This window comes from Mandrillus leucophaeus, unplaced genomic scaffold, assembly GCF_000951045.1.
Source record: "Mandrillus leucophaeus isolate KB7577 unplaced genomic scaffold, Mleu.le_1.0 Scaffold489, whole genome shotgun sequence".
NCBI lineage: Eukaryota > Metazoa > Chordata > Mammalia > Primates > Cercopithecidae > Mandrillus > Mandrillus leucophaeus.
This window is the reverse complement of record NW_012105242.1, coordinates 879,089-895,664: the sequence shown is the minus strand read 5'-3', so window position 1 is coordinate 895,664 and position 16,576 is coordinate 879,089. Positions and strand designations below refer to the sequence as shown.

Sequence of the window (16,576 nt, the reverse complement as noted above, 5' to 3'; positions counted from 1 at the left end):
GATTACAGGCGTAAGCCACCACGCCCGGCCGGATTCTCTTTTTTTTAAGGGGCTGTTCTCTCCCTGTTAGGCGAATCCTATCCCTCCTTTCTGTCTTTGTTCATTCTGACATCATGTGTGGTGTCTTTGGTGTTCCAGGCACCGTGCCAGGCTCTGGGAGCAGAGTGATGACCAGGACAGATAACAGTCCCGTGTGTGTGTGTGTGTGTGTGTGTGTGTGTGTGTGTGTGCATGTGGTGTGTGCAGGGGAAGGAAACAGGGATGCCAGCGAGGAGGTGGTCATGATAGTCCAGGAGAAGGAGGATATGGCTGGGACCTGGTGGTTGCAAGGGGTTAGAAGTGGTCAGATTCAGAAAACCCTGAGCCACAGGAAGGCCTTTTGGCCATTTCTCCTTTCTGATGTTGGCTTTTTTAGTTCTAACTCAGAGATCTACAAACTCTGTCACAGCTGCTTAACTGTAAGCACAAAAGCAGCTACAGACAGTATGTAACAAATGAGCATAGTTCTGTGCCAATAAAACTTTATTTAGAAAAGCCGGTGGTGAGCCATAGTTTGTTTTTTGAGACAAAGTCTCAAAATCTCTCCCTTTTGTCACCCAGGCTGGAGTGCAATGGCGTGATCTCGGCTCACCGCAACCTCTGTCTCCTGGGTTCAAGTGATTCTCCTGCCTCAGCCTCCTGAGTAGCTAGGATTACAGGCATGGGCCACCACACCCAGCCGGGCCATAGTTTTTTGAGCCTTGGTCGGCCTGCTGGATTTACGGTTCCCTTGGCAGAGTGAGCCACGTGCTGGAGAGCTGAGAGGCCTTTGGGTCTATCCCCTGCCTTGTGGCCAGCAGGTCCCTGACTCAACTGACTCCCAATAGGCCCATGTGTCTCTCTGGGTCTCAGTTTCTCGTTTTCCATTGGAGGCCTTGCATTCCCCTCCTCTGCACTCAGCATGCCCAGTATTCTGTGGGAATAGGACTCACTCTCTAGCTTCCAGTTTCCCCAGCTGAGATGGGCAGGGCAGGGCCAGTGTGGACGGCTGAGGGCATTTTCACGCATCTACCTCATCTCACCAAAGTCCTTCATTCCCAGAAGCCGCTCTGTTTCCCTCGGGGCCCTCTGACAGCCCCGAGCCTCCCTCCAGTCAGCTGGGCACAACCTCTCATTTGTGGGTGAGGGTAATTAGGGGTCCTCCCCAGCTGCTATTCCGGGAAGGCTGCTGGCTGTGGACATTCTGCTGGGCGGTGACTCCCAGGCAATCCTGATGTCCTCAAGGCCTCTGAGGGAGAGAAATTGCAGGGCGTGACCCTGCTCCTCTGTTCCCTGCCACGAACTCAAAAATAGGCTAAAATAGGAAAGGGCCAATTCCAGGGTTGTGCCTTCAGCAAAATACAGGGTGAGGTGCAGGATGGGCGACAGGGAGGGGCCTCTGTGGCACCTTTTGAGGCACCTCGAACTGGGGCCCAACTGAGCCCACAGACCATAAGGTATTCCCACCTTAGGGCTGGTGTGGGGTCCGGCCGTCTTGCTTTAGGCACATATGGGGAAACTGAGGCTTGCTATTTAATCTCCACAGCCACCCCAGCATGTTGGTCCTGTTATTATTCTTGTAGACGAGGAAACTGAGGCTCGGAGAGGCTAAAGGGCATGAAGACAGGAAGGGGCTGAGCAGGGATTTGAACCCAGATCTGAGAGTATCCTATAAAGCCGGACCAGCAGCCTCGAGGGAAAGGTATTGAGGTCGGTAGCTCGCTTGGCTGAGCTCGTGGACTTGAGGGATTCCACGCTGTTTTCCACAAATATTTTGGTCAATATGCAACATTGCAATTCTTCCTCCCACTCCTGGAATCTTCTAACTTAATGTTTATAGTGGAGTCGAAGCCAGCGGTCCCCTGGGGCCTGGCTCCCCAGCTCTGGGGAAAGTGGCAATTTGTGTGTCTGTTTTCTTAAAAAGGTAACAGGAGTGGCCTGAGAAAGGGGCTCACAAACAGGTAGAGTTCCAGGTGAAATGTCCCGGAGAACTAAGGAGAAAGAAACGCCCCCGGCTGCTTTCCACTGAGTCACCACATCCAGAAAAAGCCTCTGTCTTCAGGGACAAGGGGGATGTCTCATGGCTAAGGCAGCTGGTTTCCCTTGTTTCAGGCACCCACTGGTCTCCGACAGCTGCCTTTACCTCTCTGAGCCTTGATTTCCACCTTTGTGCACTGTTTATACTCAACCCTGCCTCATCTAACAGGCCTGGCTGGGCAGTGTGGGGAGAGGAGGAGGAGAGGAAGGAGGCTCGATGAGGGCCCTTCTGCTGCCTACTGCCTGCTGGCTCTGTGACCTAGGGGCCTGAGTCTTAGTCTCCCCGTCTATGAAAGGGGCACAGCAATTCTTTCCTTGTCCAAGGAGTGGATGAACTTGGCATGCCTCCCCAGTGTGCCTGGCGCTGGGAGGTGCCTAGTTAAGTTGTAAGTTACAGAGATCAGATCACCAATTGGTTGATACTGGTTATTTTTATTCATTTTCCTGGCTTGTCCTAGAAAGGGGTGTGTGTGTGTGTGTGTGTGTGTGTGTGTGTGTGTGTGTGTATACACATAATATATATATTATATATAATATACATGCTATATATTATACATATATAAAATATATATATGTATATATTTTTTGAGACGGAGTTTCACTCTTGTTGCCCATGCTGGAGTGCAATGGCGTGATCTCAGCTCACTGCAACCTCCACCTCCTGGGTTCAAGCAGTTCTCCTGCCTCAGCCTCCCAAGTAGCTGGGATTACAGGCATATGCCACCACGCCCAGCTAATTTTGTATTTTTAGTAGAGACAGGGTTTCCTCCATGTTGGTCAGGCTGGTCTCAGACTCCTGACCTCGCGTAATCTGCCTGCCTTGGCCTCTCAAAGTGCTGGGATTACAGGTGGAGCCACCGTGCCTGGTCAGGGTCAGTATATTTTTGTATGTAAAGGGCCACTTAGTAACAATTTAGGCTTTGTGGGCCATACAGCTTCTGTCACAGTATTCAGCTTTGTCCTTGTGGCTCAAAAGCAGTCACAGATAATGTAAGTACAAATACAAATAGCTGTAGCTGTGTGCCAATAAAACTTTATTCATAAGACCAGGTAGTGGAGCAGATTTGGCCTGCGGGGACCGAGTTTGCCAACTTTTGGTCTAAAGTGTCTCAGCATCATTTCATTCTGAGAGGTCTGAGTGCCTTTTCACAAATTGCTGCTCATTGGAGTTTGCTTATGTTAACTGACTGTTCATATCCTTTGCCCATTTATCTGTGAGCTTCTGGGCTTTTTCTGGTTGATTTGTTAGAGGTTTTATATGTTCTAGGTGTTTATTCCTATTGGTTTTGGACACTATAGTTATCTTCACATCTACCATCTACCTATGGAGTTGTTATCGAATGGAGGTCCTTAATTTTAGTCTAGTACAAGAGGGTCTTATACACAGACTCCTTTTCTTTTCTAGGACAAAGATGTCATCCTATTTTTTAATTTTGTTAGCTTTAGTTTTACTGTTCATATGTAGGTCTTTAATCCATTAGGAGTTTGTTGTATATGGTGTGAGGTAGGGATTCAATTTCCTCCCCCTGGGCAAGTCAGTTTTCCATGCATCATCTGCAGAATACCCTGTGATCATGTATCATCATTACAGACTAAGTTCCTGCAAACACTTAGTCCTCTTATGTGATTTCTATTTCCTTCAACTGGTTATTGATCTGTTTCTACTGCAGTTCCACACTGTGTTTGTTACTATGGCTTTGTAACATATTAATATCTTTTTATAGCAGGTGAGGCAAGTTCAGACTTTTCAAGAGAAGTCAGAAAGCCAGATCACTTTGTGAAATATCCTAATATGTTAGTGTTGGCATTTGATTCCATTTTAATAGAATAGTGTTTGCCAAACCAAACGTGTCCATGGCCTAGTTCCAGCCTGTGCCTGCCAGTTGGCAAACATGGCTGAAACTTTCCCATGTGAATCTGACCACTGAGTGCACATCTGTGGATCTGCAGTGCTGGAGAAGAGCGAGTTCAGGGATGAGTCCCAGTACTTCCGCTTCCATGCTGACGAGGAGATGGAGGGGACCAGCAGCAAGAACAAACAGCTTCGCAATGACTTCAAGCTGGTGGAGAACATTCTGGCCAAGCGCCTGCTGGTAGGAGCACAGCTGAGCTGCTGTCCCTTCCTTGCCAGAGCCCCCTGCAGGCATGGGAGCTGGGCGACCTTCTGGCTATGCACAGAGAAGGGGGCTCAGTTTGGAGTACCAGAATAGGTGGATTCTAGGTGTTAGGGGGCAACTCTGCAAAGAGGCCAGGCTGCATCACTGGCTGAGACTACCCTCCTAACAAAAGAGATTGGGCTTTCAGGTCTCCCTTCCTGTTCCCTTGCCTCTCCTGTCCCCTCCCCGTACATTGTATAGAGAGGTTGGCCTCCTGAAGCAACTCATCCCGCATACCCCACAGCAGCCCCCATCTTAACACGTGGCCTGCGGCAGGCAGTCAAGACAGACGCTTAGAGAAGTTAGGTCTCTGGCCACTGCCAGGATTGGAGCTGAAACCTGACTCATATGAAGATGGCTCCATTAACTTCTATCCCATAGTACTGCAGGGACTGCTGTTCCCTCTGATTTCATTCCTCTCACTATAAAGTCCCCCAGTGCTTCCTGTCACACTTAGGATAAAATTCAACCCCTCCCCTCCCCTTCCCTCTTCCCTCTTTCCCTCCCTTCCTGCTTCCTTCCTTTCTCTTCTTTTCTCTTTTCTTTTCTTCTTTCTCTCTGTCTCTCTTGTGCCCTTCTTCCCTCCCTCCCTCCCTCCCTCCCTTCCTTCCTTCCCTTTCTTTCTCCCCTCCCCTCCCCTGCATTCCCCTCTCTCCCCTCCCCTCTCTCCTCTCTCCTCTCCTCCACCTCCCCAGTAGCTAGGACAACAGGCCTGCGCCACCACACCCAGCTAATTTTTGTATTTTTTATAAAGACAGGGTTTTGCTATGTTGCCCAGTCTAGTCTTGAACTCCTGGGATCAAGTGATCAACCTATCTTGGCCTCCCAAAGTGCTGGGATTACAAGCATGAGCCATTGTGGCTGGCCCTTTTCTTACTCTCCAGTGCCTTGGGGCCTCCCTTTGTATGTGTTGTGCCTGCTGCCTGGAGCATGTTCCTCCACTCTTTATGAAGTTTTGTTTTTCATTTCTTTCAGGCCTCAGCTCCAATAGCACCTCCTCTGCCTGCTTGCCGTGGCCTATCCCATTAAGTGCTTTAATTCCAACTACGTACACTCCCTGCATCACATCCTATGTTCCTTTGTTTATTCGTTTATAGTCTGCCTCCCCCACTAAGCAGGGCTGGGCCTGTTTGTCTTGTTCTAGATGGTGTCTCCAGCATCCATGAGAACTGCCTGGCCCATGTGATGGGCAGCGTCTCAGTCAATCTCTGTTGACAGAATGAGTGCCTTTCCCTGTATCCCTCCCACTGGGAAACCCCCAGACCTGTTTCCAGCATGCCTGCCATCCTGCCCTCGGGTGGGACCGCTGCTCCCTAAATTCCCTAACTCCACGTTCTTGGTGGCTGGACACCTTTGGATCTGTGTGATTCGTTAAGCCAGTGGCATGCACAGAGTGAGCACCGGCTCTGTGCCAGGTGCTGTTTGCATTTGGCTCTGTCTCGCCCGGCCTGGATCCAGCTGCTTCCCTACTAGACCTGGGACAAGGTCATGGTCCTGTGGGGGCCATGGTGGGGCTGGCTGCAGGCCTGCCTCGCTCCCCAACCGGGTTCCTTTTGTCCTGGGCCCCCAGATCCTGCCCCAGGAGGAGGACTATGGCTTCGACATCGAGGAGAAGAACAAAGCTGTGGTGGTGAAGACCGTCCAGAGAGGTTCGCTGGCTGAGGTGAGGCCCTCGGGGGTGCTGGCAGGGAACGTGTGCAGGTGGCAGGGCGGAGTGTCTGTCTTCACTGTTCTTGAGGCAGCCAAGCCCAGGAGATTCTAGAATGATCGCTGGCTCCTCTTCTCTTACTGCCCACGTGGATAAACTGAGTCTATTACCTACTGTCTGTAGTGGCTGCAGGAGCTGGGAGTGAGTGCAGAGGCCCAGGGCCCTGGTGTGTTCCACCACTGCCCTCTGCTGGATGCTCTGGGGAGGTACGGCAAAAAAGCACGTTTCTCAGTTTGCTGCAACAAGTCACAGAGGCTTGAATAAGATAAGCCTGTTGCTGTCCTGTGCAAAGCCTAGAGGAGGATAGGTTAGGAGGGTGAGGGTGTGGCTGACCAAGGATTCAGCCCTGGGGCCTTCCAGCTTCTCCTGGGGCGTGTGGAGGTGGGTGGGGGAGATGCACCTGCTGTGCTGGCTGGAGCCCAGCTTGCCCCTGTGGCAATTAGGAATGCTTTGGGCTGCAAGTAGCCACATACCCATGGCCGGAGCGGCTGAGCTTACCTTGCCAGTGATGTCAGCGGTTGGAAGGAGGTGGTTGTGAATCTTGGTTCAGGTCAGCATGTCTTCATGTTTCTTGGCCAGGCCCTCACAGACACAAGGTGGCCACCCTGGTGTGACTCGTGTCCCTGCACAACAGGGTCAGGCCCCAGCAGAGTTTCCCCTCAGAAGGAGCACCTTTCCCAGCTGCCTTCCCATGAGCTTCCCTTTGTGGCTCGTGAGGCAGAACCAGGTCTCTTGTGCCCCTCAACTGCTTACCACAGACAGCACACAGTCACCCAGTCCTGCCGGATCCCTTGGGCCAGCACCTTTCTGCTGAACACATTTGAGCTTCCTTGGTGAAGAGGGAAGGAGCTTAGTGACCAGTGTGCACGTCTGTCCCCGCCACCCCTGCCCAGGTGGCCGGCCTGCAGGTGGGGAGGAAGATCTACTCCATCAATGAGGACCTGGTGTTCCTGCGGCCCTTTTCGGAGGTGGAGTCCATCCTCAACCAGTCCTTCTGCTCCCGCCGCCCTCTGCGCCTCCTGGTGGCCACTAAGGCCAAAGAGTGAGTATCCTGGGGCAGGGTGTCCAGCAGCCCTGCCTCTCAGGCTGAGTGGTGGCACTGTCCTGGTCCCCCATGGCTGGGACCCATTGCTAGAGGCACATGACACAAGCTGAACCTTCATTCATTCAGCAGATGTTTATAGAGTGCCACTCTGTGCTGGTGGCAGTTTGGGCCCTGGGAATCCAGCCATGTGGGGATGCATGTAGTTCCTGCCATTCATAGATCTCAGATCTAGTTGCGGGAGGGAACAGGAGACAGACGATGTGCAGATAGAGAAATAAGACACACGCTGAGCCTATGCTGGTGAGCGTGGTGCAGATAAGTTTCTATAAACCCGGGAAAGGGGCCAGAGTGGGCAGAGGGATGTTCGTCAGGGAGACATCACTGCGAGTTGAGGTGAAGACCCGAAGCAGATCATAGGGGAGCCAAGGGGATTTCTGGATGAACAGGGCTCCAGGCAGGGGAAGCAGCCAGGGCAGAGGCCCTGAAGTGGGACTGTGTCTGGCACACTGGAGGGGCAGAAGGAAGCTGATGGAGCCGGAGCAGTGAGTGAGAGGGAGGGCTGGGCAGTGAGGTCTGTGGGGCAATGGGGTCCAGGCCCTGGAGGCTCCTGGCAAGGACCCATGGGGAGTCACTGGAAGCTTCTGATCGAAGTCCTGTGGCTGCAAGTGGAGCTCAGATTGTCAGGGGCAAAGGTGGCACTGGGGGGAGCTGAGGAGGCGGTGGCTCAGCAGAGTGCACCAGCAGGGGCAGGAGAAGCAGAGCCATGCTGGGGTAGGTACCGGGAAGCAAAGCATTTTCTCTTTGAAAAATTATGCATCTGATTTTTCACTTCTCCCTTTTATTTAAGACAGATCTTCTCTTGTCAGGAGGCATGGAAAGTTTTAAATACAATTATTTGAGTAAAAAGGCGAGCTGACTTAGGGAAAATATGGTTGATAGATGGGTTGGTATGTGGAAGTGGCAGAAAGCACCAAGGTGGACTGTGTCTGCTTAAAGCCGTGGAAACACCTGGGTTTGAGAGCAGGCTCCCAGCTCAGCTTTATCTGCAGGGGCGAATGGGAGGGACAATTGTGCAGCACAGGGTTGGAGACATGCCCTAGACGGGGATGTGGGCAGGGCACTGATGCTCCAGGAGCAGTGACACCCACTGCCCTCCCTGGTAGGTGCTGCCTCTCTGCTTTGGGGATTGATCCACAGAATGGCCCAGTCCTGCCTTCCTGGGGACTTGCGTGGGTGTTTTTCTAGGTTCGGCACCGAGATGTACCACCAGGTCATTTCACACCCTCCCACCTGCGAATCTTTAGCTATTGCCTGGCTGGAGTGGTGGTCCCACCTCCAAGGGCCTTAGGACAGGAGAACGATGGAGAAGGTGTAGGAGGGTGGTCTGGAATTGCTGTGCGAGGACAGAAGCTCCAAGGGCAGGCCAGTGGGTTGTGCTTAATCAAGGATCCTGGTCAATCTGCCTGATTGACATTTCTCTCCATATTTGGGAGCTGGAAAGCCTGTGTTGCTACTACTATTTTGGGCTGAATTTTCCCAGTGTTTCCAAGGCAGAAACTCTCTGGATCGGCCCCGAGATTGTTGGGAGTGATGCCAGTTTTCTTCATGGCCTTTTTCCTTGCCTCTTCTACCTGGTGCAGGATCATCAAAATCCCTGACCAGCCGGACACTCTGTGCTTCCAGATTCATGGAGCTGCCCCGCCGTACGTCTATGCTGTGGGGAGAGGTGAGTGGGAGCCTAGGGAGGGAGGGGAAAGGTGCAGGAGATGGTCGGTCTGTCTGTGTGGCAGGCGTTCAGAGCCTTCTGAACTCTAGGCTTCTGCCAGCCAATGTACCATCAGCACTTATTTTCTTGGCCTGATGCCAAGACTTGCAAACGCAAATGCCTCTTGGCGTCAGGCAGGCTACAGGTGGGTAGCGATCCCAGTGGAAGACAGTGGGGAGTGGTGGGGACTATGGCAAGGCGAAAAATACATGTTCACTCTGGAAGGAGCAGTGGCTCTTCAGCTGGAGCTCCTTATTGCCAGACTGCAATGGGAGCCCACTCTTCCCAGACCTGATTTTCTAAGAGAAGCCGGAAATGCAAATCTGGCGGCTCTGCCTCAATACTTCTGTGGCCAGATCCAGCCGAAAGGCCACCAGTTCAAGACCTCTGCTTTCTGCATTGCCTATTCCTTGTGTGCTATTAAAAGTGTCACTATGTCTTGGAGATGGAAGCAAGTAGGTCTATGATACTGGGCCCCCAAACTTTTCTGCATCTAAGTGCCTCCCTTTTTAAAGTTTAAACATACATTTTTCACTTGTGTGGTCATAGTTGTGCGTTTACTAGGTATTCATTAAGAAAATGCATACCATGACAAAAGGCTACTGAGAATTTGATAATATTTTAAAGTAGGTTTTCATTTTGTCCTTAAAGCAGTGATTCTCACCTTGGGGCAACTTCGCCTCCTCTCCAGAGGACATCGGCCCTGTCTGGAGACATTTTTGTTTGTCATAACTGGGGAGGGGGTGTTTCTGGCAGTTAGTGGGTAGACCAGGGATCCTGCTAACTATGCTGCAGTGCACAGGACAGCCCCGGAGAATCACACAGAATTATCTCACCCAAAACGTCAGCAGTGCCTTGGTGAGAAATCCTGCTTCAAAACATCTGCAGAGAGATTGATAATAGGTAGTAATAAGTGTTCATAGGCAAAGAAGGTGAAAAGAATAAAACAGGTGCTATTTCTTGAGCACTCACTGAGTGCCAGGCATGATGCTCCATGCTGCATGTTTTAACTCATCGGATCTCCCCAGGACCCTCCGAGTAGGGGTTATGAGCGTTCCCATTTCACAGACGAGGAAGCCGAGCTCCAGAGAGTGAAGCTGGTTGCTGAAGGTTCCAGGGTCGGTCTGTGGCAGAGCCAGGGTTTGAAGCCATGCGAGTCCCCAGGGGCTGTACTTGGTACCACCACACCATTCGGGCCTGGTATTGCCCCATGTCTGGGCAAAGCTTGGCATTTGTTTGCATTTCCAGACCTTTCACATGAACTAGAAAAAACCCTGGGTTCAAGACCTACGGTTTGGGGATTGTGGAATAGCTGAAAAACCTTGCCCTTGGAGTGCGGTAGGCCTAGTTTGAATCCTGGCTTCTGGTCATTTGACTGAGAGAGCATGGCTTTGCCTTTCTGAGCCCGTCACCCTATCTGCCAAATGAGGCCGGTCCTGGCTCAGTAGCACAAGGCGGCTGCAGGACTTTAAAGGAGATGAGGCTCTAGAGCGAAACGGACCCAAATCGGATCCCATTTACCTTGCTGCGTGACCTTGGGCCAGCTACTACTTCTCTGAACCTCAGTTTCTTCTTCTGCAAAATGGGAATGTCAGTCCATTCTTTGCACTGGAGTGGGTCAGAGGGCGACTCTGGGGTGGGAGGGCTGGAGGTGGAGTCTTTGGGTGTGTCTTGTGGGGGAACAGTGTTCAGCGGGCTGCCTGTCCTTGCCTGGCATCCAGCCTCACGCTCTCCTGTTCCCCTTAGGCTCCGAGGCCATGGCTGCAGGGCTCTGTGCTGGTCAGTGCATTCTGAAGGTCAATGGCAGCAACGTGATGAACGACGGTGCCCCCGAGGTCCTGGATCACTTCCAGGCATTCCGGAGTCGGCGCGAAGAGGCCCTGGTGAGTCGACCAGCAGCTGGGGCCATCAGGGAAGTCCTGCTGGGTTGGGGTGGGCGGCTGAGGGCTGTCCTCTCTTCTCTGGAGAAAAACCTGCATGTGCCACTGGTTGTGAGTTGGGTGGGGCTGCTGACCCGACAGGGCGGAGCTGGGCCTGAACTCTGTGCTCCTGCTGCCTCCTTAAACCAGAGGAGCTGAGCCATGATACCTGGGGGTCTCAGTTTTCACAGCTGTGAAATGGGTGTGACCAGACCCTCTCTCCTCACCACATAGGCATGTTGGGCACATCATCAAGCGGATGGTGAAAGTGGATACTCCATTTGGTTGGGGGTCAGGGTTCTGGTGGAGGGCGAGATTCCCTCACTGATTCATTCACTGGCTCACTCAGTGTGTGTGTTTTGGGCACCTGCTGTGCACCAGGCACGTTTGTAGACCCTGGGGACACAGGAGAGACAACGCGTCTGCACCCATGGCCCTGCCTCATGTTGTCACATCCCCTGGCCTCTGTAGGGAGCGTAGACTGTGCACAGTGGGGGCTGAGTGTGACTGGTGGTCAGTGAGTTTCCAGAGCTCTGGAACCCAGGGGCAGTTTGCACCTCGGCCCCATCCCCTCCTCCCTACCTGCTGGCACCATGGCTGTCCCTTACTCTGGCTTCCGGCAGGGCCTGTACCAGTGGATATACCACACCCATGAGGATGCCCAGGAAGCACGAGCCAGCCAGGAGGCCGCCAGTGAGGACCCCAGTGGCGAGCAGGCCCAGGAGGAAGACCAGCCTGACTCAGGTAACAGACGTGACATGGTGTGACAGGAGCTTCCAGAGGGACTGAGACCCCAGAGGGGTTGGGTCCTCTCCTGTGTCCCCTCACCTCCTCTCCTCCCAGCCAGTCCACCTCCATGCCAGCAGGTTTGTTTTTTTTTCTTTTTGGAGACAGGGTCTGGCTCTGTCACCCAGATTGGAGCGTAGTGGTGTGACCATAGCTCACTGCAGCCCCGGCCGCCCAGGTTCCAGTGATCCTCCTACCTCAGCCTCCTGAGTAGCTGGGATCACAGGCATGCCCCACCACACTTGACTAATTTTTTAATTTTTGGAATTTTTTTTTAGAGGTGAGGTCTCCCTATGTTGCCCAGGCTGGTCTCTAAATCCTGCGCTAAAGCGATCTTCTTGCCTTGGCTTCGCAAAATGCTGGGATTACAGGTGTGCACCACTGCACACGGTCGCGATGCCCGCAATGTTATGTCAATTTCTGATGGCTGCTATAGCAAAGTGCCACAAACCCAGCAGCTTAAACAACACACAGTTACTACTTACAATTTTGGAGGTCAGAAGTCTGAGTCCCACTGGGCTGAAATGAAGGTGTCCACAGGGCTGTGGTCCTCCTTGAGGCTCTCGGGGAGAATCCGTTTCCTTGCTCGTTTCAGCTTCCTGGACCAAGCCACCATTATTTCTTACCAGGATGGTGGCAGTAGCCTGCTCACGGCTCTCCCTGTCCTGACTGACTCTCCTCCCAGGGGCTATTCCCCCAGATGAGAAGAGAACTTTCCGATGGCTCCCTCCATCTTCAGGACCAGGCCTTTGATGGCTTGTGTATCTTGTCCAGACTGGCTCTCCAACACCTTCCATCACTTCCCCCCTTTCCTCCCTGCTCTGGCTACTCTGGCTGGATGTACTCCTGCCTCGGGGCCTTTGCACTTGCTGTTCCCACTGCCTGGAAGGCTTCCTCCAGAATCCTCCTGGCCTTGCCTTCCTCCCTCCCTCTGATCTCTGCTCAGATGTCACCTCTTTTGGCTTCCAGCCTTCCCACTGCTGTCCCTGGGTCCCCGGCTGAGCCTGTGTGAGGACAGCCCCATGGTCAGCCTGACGGTGGACAACGTGCACCTGGAACATGGCGTGGTGTATGAGTACATGAGCACGGCAGGCGTCAGGTGCCACGTGCTGGAGAAGATCGTGGAGCCCCGCGGCTGCTTCGGCCTCACTGCCAAGGTCTCCTTGGGCACTGCCTGGCCCTGCCCTACCCTGGGGGATTGAAGCCGGTGTCTCTTATCAGAGGTTGGGAGAAGGAGTTGGGTGAGACACCTGAATCCCATTTCCTCAGGCTAAGCCTGGAGCCCTGAATTCTGGTCCTTGTCCTACCACTAGGTAGCGTGGGACTGTGGAGAGTGGCTTGTCCCTTTAGCCTCAGTTTACTCCTGTGCAATAAGGGCCAGCAGACCTGACTTCCTGGGGGGTATTATGAGTAGTACGGGAGTCACTGCGGGTGAACAGACCTGACTTCCTGGGGGATATTACGAGTAGTACAGGAGTCACTGCGGGTGAACCGCTTAAGATCTTCCTGGCACACAGGGAGTGCTCAGTAGCTGTTGACATTTCTGCAGATCCTCGAGGCCTTTGCTGCCGATGACAGTGTCTTTGTGGAGAACTGCGGGCGGCTCATGGCCCTGAGCAGCGCCATTGTGACCATGCCCCACTTTGAGTTCCGCAACATCTGCGACACCAAGCTGGAGAGCATCGGCCAGAGGATTGCCTGCTACCAGGAGGTGCCTGCCTGCTCCCTCCGGGGTCTCTGCCGCGGGTCCCAGACGTAGCATCTCAGTGTGGGATATTTGGGTTGTAAATGTCAAAGCCCAGCCCAACTCAGCTGAAACAAACAGGAGAATGTATGGTGTGTATTCCTGAAAAGGACAGAGGTGAACTTATCACATCATAGCAGCGTGGCCTCTCTGCATCTCCTGGCTTCGTTTTCCTTTGTTTTGGGTTCACGCTCAGGCAGGCCCTTCTCGTGTGGTAGGGACACATTGGCCCTTGATAGCTCTAGCCTTAGTGAGCCCAGGAAAAAATGAACTCCGAGGGAGCTCTGTTGGCTTGGCTTAGGTCACGTGCTTCACCCGGTTCCAGTCGCCATAGGGATGGAGAGGCACGTTGACCCTGAACCTCATGAACTGAGGGTAGGGCAGAGACAATGCCTCAAGGATGGCTCAGGGGCAGCCAAAATGGAGCCATGCATGAGGTGGGCACCCGGAGGCCTGGGGTTCCTCCAGGCTTTCCCTGCAGTCTGGAGCCATGAAACACGGTCCAGGGGTTCCCCTTCTCATTAGGAGCTACTGGCATTGTGTCCCACTGTGGGGCGTCTGGCCTAGGCCAGGATAAAGTGGGTACTGGGTGTGGGCTATTATTTCCAGATCCTGCCCTATGACTCACGACTTTACGGCCTCCACTTTCTCAGTTTGCAGCCCAGCTGAAGAGCAGGGTCAGCCCACCCTTCAAACAAGCCCCCCTGGAGCCCCACCCGCTGTGTGGCCTGGACTTCTGCCCCACCAATTGCCACATCAACCTCATGGAAGTGTCCTACCCCAAGACCACCCCCTCAGTGGGCAGGTCCTTCAGCATCCGCTTTGGACGCAAACCCTCCCTCATCGGCCTTGACCCGGAGCAAGGTACCTGCGTGTGTCTATTAGAAACTGTGTTCAGATGTTGCACTCCAGATACTTAAACAGAAACTTGTCTGAAAGTCAACTGTCCAGGGCTGGAATGGTGGCTTCATGGTCATCAGGGATGACCTTCTCTGTAGGGCAGCAGCTCTAGATGTAGCTTTATGCCTCGTGGATGATGATGTCTGCTGGGATACCAGCCATCATGTCTGCATTGCAGGCAGCAAGAAGATCACAGTAGTTAAGAGCATATTAGCACCAGCCTGGAACATTCTTCTTGAAGTAACCAAATGGATTAAGAGTATTTAAAAGGCAAATTTTTCTCCTTCATTGGGATCCTTGAAATGAGTTTGTATTGTTCTGCCCAGAGGCCCCGTGGATGCTGGGGACTGTTTTGCAGTGAGGTCTCTCTTCCTCCACTGTAGGCCACTTGAACCCCATGTCCTACACCCAGCACTGCATCACCACCATGGCTGCCCCCTCCTGGAAGTGCTTGCCTGCTGAAGAGGGTGATCCCCAAGGCCAGGGTCTCCACGATGGCAGCTTCGGGCCAGCCAGTGGGACCCTTGGCCAGGAAGACCGGGGCCTGAGCTTCCTGCTCAAGCAGGAGGACCGTGAGATCCAGGATGCCTACCTGCAGCTCTTCACCAAGCTGGATGTAGCCCTGAAGGAGATGAAGCAGTACGTCACCCAGATCAACAGGTGAGCGCTGGCCGGGGGTGTCCGGAGTACGCGGGGGGCAGGTGTTCTCAGTCGTGGCCTTGTTGACATGTGGGTAGCATCATTCTTTGTAGTGGGTGGTGGGAGGGGGACTGCTGTCCTGGACATTATATAGACTGTTTAGCAGTATCTTTGTTATCTATCCACTAGATGCCAGTAGCACCCCTCCCCCGATTGTGACAACCAAAAATATCTTCAGACATTGCTAAATACTCCCTGCAGGGAAAATCATCCCTGACTGAGAACCACGGTACTAATGAAATACCATGGATATAGGCAGCACTCATCAGTGAGGCTAAAACTGTCTGCTGAAAGATTCTGGGGGGAGCTTTATGATTTTAACATCACAGAAAGTGAGGACAAGCTGTCCTTTTGCTGCAATACACCAGGACACACACGCAGCCCCGCCCACGAGGCTCTTGCCCGCAGATACGGAGCTGTCATCTCACGGAGGCTCGAGGTCTCCCTACTCAGCTCTAGGACGTGGTGCAGAGGGTGGTTCATTGGCACCTTGGGGAGGCATCCGGCTGAATCCGGAGGGTGGGTGATTCTGTGTGGCAAATGACCTGGCTTCTTCAACGAATGATGGGGAAGCAGGTGTGGGGAAGAGGAACTGTTAGAGATGAAAGAGACTCAAGAGACGGACCCGCCAGATGCAGCGTCTGAACCTACTTAGGGATCTGTTTCTAGCTCGTCCATGTGAGGAGGCATTTTGAGACAATCAGGGATGTTTGTCCACAGACTGGGTGCGCGATGGTATTGAGGACTCCTCCATACTCTTAGGCACAGTCGAGCAGTGTGGTCCTGTGTAAAACAGTGTCTCTCACCCTTGACACTGGTGACATTTGGGGCTGGATTATTCCTGGTTGGGGAGCTGTCCTGGGCGTCGGAGGATGTTCAGCAGCATCTGGGGTCTCTACCTACGAGATACTGGTAGCAAAATTCCTCTTTAGTTGAAGCAAGTAGCAGTGTCTTTGGAGATAGCTAAAGGTTTCCTAGGGGGCAAAATTGCCCCCAGTTGAGAACCACATGTTTAAAAGGAAGTCTGTATGTATTAGAGACATCCGTGGAAGTAGGTATGGGGGAATTACATGCTATCTTGGACTTGTTTTAAACACTCCAGTGAGCTGGGCACGGTGGCTCATGCCTGTAATTTCAGCACTTTGGGAAGCTGACTTGGAAGGATTGCTTGAGCCCAGGAGTTTGAGACCAGCCTGGGCAACATAATGAAACCCTATCTCTCTTTAAAAAAATTCTAAAATTAGCCAGGTGTGGTGGCATACACCTGTTGTCCCAGCTCCTCAGGGTACTGGGACAGGATGACTCGAGCCCAGGAGATCGAGGCTAGTGATCCGTGATTGCACCACTGCACTCCAGCCTGGGTGAAAGAACGAGACCTTGTCTCAAAACAAAACAAAACAAAACAAGATGCTCCAGGGAAATAAAAAGTGATGGGGATAATGGAGGAAACAAGGTGGACCCTGAGTGGCTGTTGTTGAAGCTGCCTGTTGGATAGCTGGGTTCATCGTGTACTCTCTACTTTTGTGTATGATGGAAATGTTCCATGATAAGGGGAAAAAAGAATGTAGGCTCTGGAGCCAGGAGACCTGGGTTCAAATCCTGGCCCTGCTACTTATCCACTGTGCAAACTTAGGCAAGTCACTTAACCTCTCTGAGCCTTGGTTTCCTCGTTTGTCAAGTGAGGCTAATCATGCTACTGACTTTGTGGAGACATGGTGGGATTACATCCGGCCAGGACTTACTGATCACTGCTCACTTAGAAGGCACGAGACACTGTTCTTTTTTTTTTTTTTTTTTTT

General features: G+C 52.7%; 1 protein-coding gene across 1 annotated transcript in view; it reads left to right on the top strand.

Annotated features, from left to right (window-relative positions):
- PREX1 (phosphatidylinositol-3,4,5-trisphosphate-dependent Rac exchange factor 1) overlaps positions 1 to 16,576 on the top strand; it is a gene marked incomplete at its 5' end in the record, with an annotated part of 216,297 nt that overhangs the window by 171,374 nt on the left and 28,347 nt on the right. Inside the window, 10 exons of the mRNA XM_011995411.1 lie at positions 4,006 to 4,148; positions 5,782 to 5,874; positions 6,813 to 6,961; positions 8,605 to 8,690; positions 10,476 to 10,612; positions 11,272 to 11,392; positions 12,404 to 12,591; positions 12,984 to 13,145; positions 13,832 to 14,042; positions 14,462 to 14,738. Coding sequence (XP_011850801.1) covers positions 4,006 to 4,148; positions 5,782 to 5,874; positions 6,813 to 6,961; positions 8,605 to 8,690; positions 10,476 to 10,612; positions 11,272 to 11,392; positions 12,404 to 12,591; positions 12,984 to 13,145; positions 13,832 to 14,042; positions 14,462 to 14,738 — 1,567 coding nt within the window. The remainder of the gene's footprint in view (positions 1 to 4,005; positions 4,149 to 5,781; positions 5,875 to 6,812; positions 6,962 to 8,604; positions 8,691 to 10,475; positions 10,613 to 11,271; positions 11,393 to 12,403; positions 12,592 to 12,983; positions 13,146 to 13,831; positions 14,043 to 14,461; positions 14,739 to 16,576) is intronic.